At 63.4% G+C, this 2,035-nt stretch overlaps 1 protein-coding gene across 1 annotated transcript; it reads right to left on the bottom strand.

Annotated features, from left to right (window-relative positions):
- Nucleotides 1-648: 648 nt before the first annotated feature.
- LOC130030636 (transmembrane epididymal protein 1A-like) lies at nt 649-1,799 on the bottom strand. The gene has a single exon (XM_056121983.1). The coding sequence runs from the start codon at nt 1,611-1,613 to the stop codon at nt 663-665; it is 951 nt and encodes a 316-aa protein (XP_055977958.1). The 5' UTR covers nt 1,614-1,799; the 3' UTR covers nt 649-662.
- Nucleotides 1,800-2,035: the final 236 nt, after the last annotated feature.

The following is a 2,035-nucleotide window of genomic DNA, read 5'->3' on the forward strand; positions in this document are numbered from 1 at the left end:
GTCAGTCAGATGCAAGACAACCAACCTTCCCTCCTTCCTCTACATTCTCTCTGGCCTTACTTATTTAGCCTTAATTGGCATTGGTTATTATTCTAGTTTTGGGAGGTGCAAAGATAGAGGAGGAACATTCTATATTCCTATGTAATGGATTGAGCAGCTCACACAGATTTCATGCTTGGCACTCCATATGGTCCTCTGAGCAGTAACAGAAGTGATCCTTGAACACAGAGCCAGGAGTAAGCCCTAAGCATGGCCAGGTGTGGCCCCTAAACCAAAAAAAAAAGTAAATAAAAGTGGCTATAGCTTAAGGTTTGGTTAAAGGTCAAGGACAAGCAATTAACTTTTTCCGGAACAGTACAAAGGGATGGCCATCTGTTCCACCCCCCAGAATAGCAGTGAATAATGAGGCTGGGTATCCTCCCTCATCCCCCATCACCCCAGGCGGCTCTTTTCCTGCCACCTGCCTCGTAGGTGCTCCCTCTGGATTCCAGAAGGAGCAGAGGAGAAAGCCTGGAGCCCAGAGGAAAGTGTGTCAGAGAGACAGAGCACTTGACCGTTGGACGTCACACATCACACGTCATCCCGGAGGCCAGTCGGTTTTATTGGAGGACGGGAAACAGGAGCCGGGACTGAGAGGGGAAACCACACGGGACCCCACTCACCTACTCAGCCTCCTCACTGAGCTCAGGGAAGGAGCAAGACAGAGCGCAACTGGGGGCAGGAGGACAGCCTTGGCCCGAGCTGAGTCCCCGGGGCCGCAGCTTCTCCAGCTCGCCTCCGCTGTCGTCCATGGGGCACGTCTGGTAGCTGCCCCAGGCCCCCCCGAGTCCCGAGGAAGAGTGACGACGGTGGCAGAGGCTGCAGAGGCTGTAGACGGCGGCCAGCGCGGCAGCCCCGAAGCCCAGGTGCCAGCAGAAGAAGGTCACGGCGAAGGCCAGGTCCACGGGGTTCTCGGCGCTCCAGCGCTGCCCGGAGAGCGGCGCGTACAGGATGGACGTGACGTGCAGCAGCCAGGAGCCGAATACCAGCGTGAGCCAGGCCTTGAGCATCCAGAGCGGCGGCTGGTCGGGCGCCCAGACCTCGGCCGCCAGCACCAGCAGCATCAGCACCGCGGGCAGCAGCAGCAGCGCGTGCACGCGCACCTCCAGCGCGTCCTTGTGCTCGACGTGCGCGCCCATCTCCAGCAGCAGCACCGCCACCGCCAGCGCCGTGGCCGCGCGCTCCAGCGGCACGCTGGGCCGGGCCAGCCACACCTGGCTGGCGAAGTCCGCCAGTGCGCTCAGCAGGAAGACCCCGAAGATGGTAGCGTGCTGCCACGAGTCGTGGTTCCGGAAGGGCCGCCGGGGGTCCTCCCAGTCCACCAGGGGAAAGTGGTTGGCGCCCGGCGGGAAGAAGAACTCCCCCAGCACCAGGGTCATGCCCGCCCCCACCTTCACCAGGCCTTCCACCTGCACCCGTTGCCACCACCTCTGGCCCTGCTTCTCCTTCGGAGGCAGCGGCGGGGAGAGGAGCTTCTGTCCCCGCAGGATGGCCCGGGAGGCCAGCACCGCGTAGTAGAGGCCCACGCCGTAGAGGACGATGCCCGGCACCAGGTGCCCCGTGAGGGTGCCCATGCCTCAGCCTGAGGTCTGCTGCAGGGCGGCGGGAGAGGAGTGGACCGCATCTCGGCTCTGCCAGAGAGGCCGTGCTAGCCCCACCTCTGCAGCCCACGCAGGGGGAGGCTGCAGGCTGCACGCGGCCCCTGGGTGGGAGCTGCGGTTCCGCGGGGCTCCTCCCTGCCCTGGCGGGGCTCCAGGATGGGGCGATCGCTGCCCACGCCGCCTCTCTGCAGCCCGGTGCTTCCCTGATGCCCGGGTGGTCCTTGGAGAGGACCGGGTGGGCAGGACTCGAGAGAAGGTGCCTAGTGTCACCGACTGCCATCCAGCTGGAACTGCCACACAACTCCCGACAGCCAGTTCTCAGCCCGGGGCGTAGCTGCCCTTGCCAGGACTCGCAGAGCCTCTGAGGGATCCTGCCTGGATGCCGCTTTGGGCTG

The sequence above is a fragment of the Sorex fumeus genome, unplaced genomic scaffold, assembly GCF_029834395.1.
Source record: "Sorex fumeus unplaced genomic scaffold, SorFum_2.1 ptg000044l, whole genome shotgun sequence".
NCBI lineage: Eukaryota > Metazoa > Chordata > Mammalia > Eulipotyphla > Soricidae > Sorex > Sorex fumeus.

What these genes read in the sequence shown, in the direction of transcription:
- LOC130030636 (XM_056121983.1), bottom strand. Translation starts at nt 1,613, where the DNA reads ATGGGCACCCTCACGGGGCACCTGGTGCCGGGCATCGTCCTCTACGGC.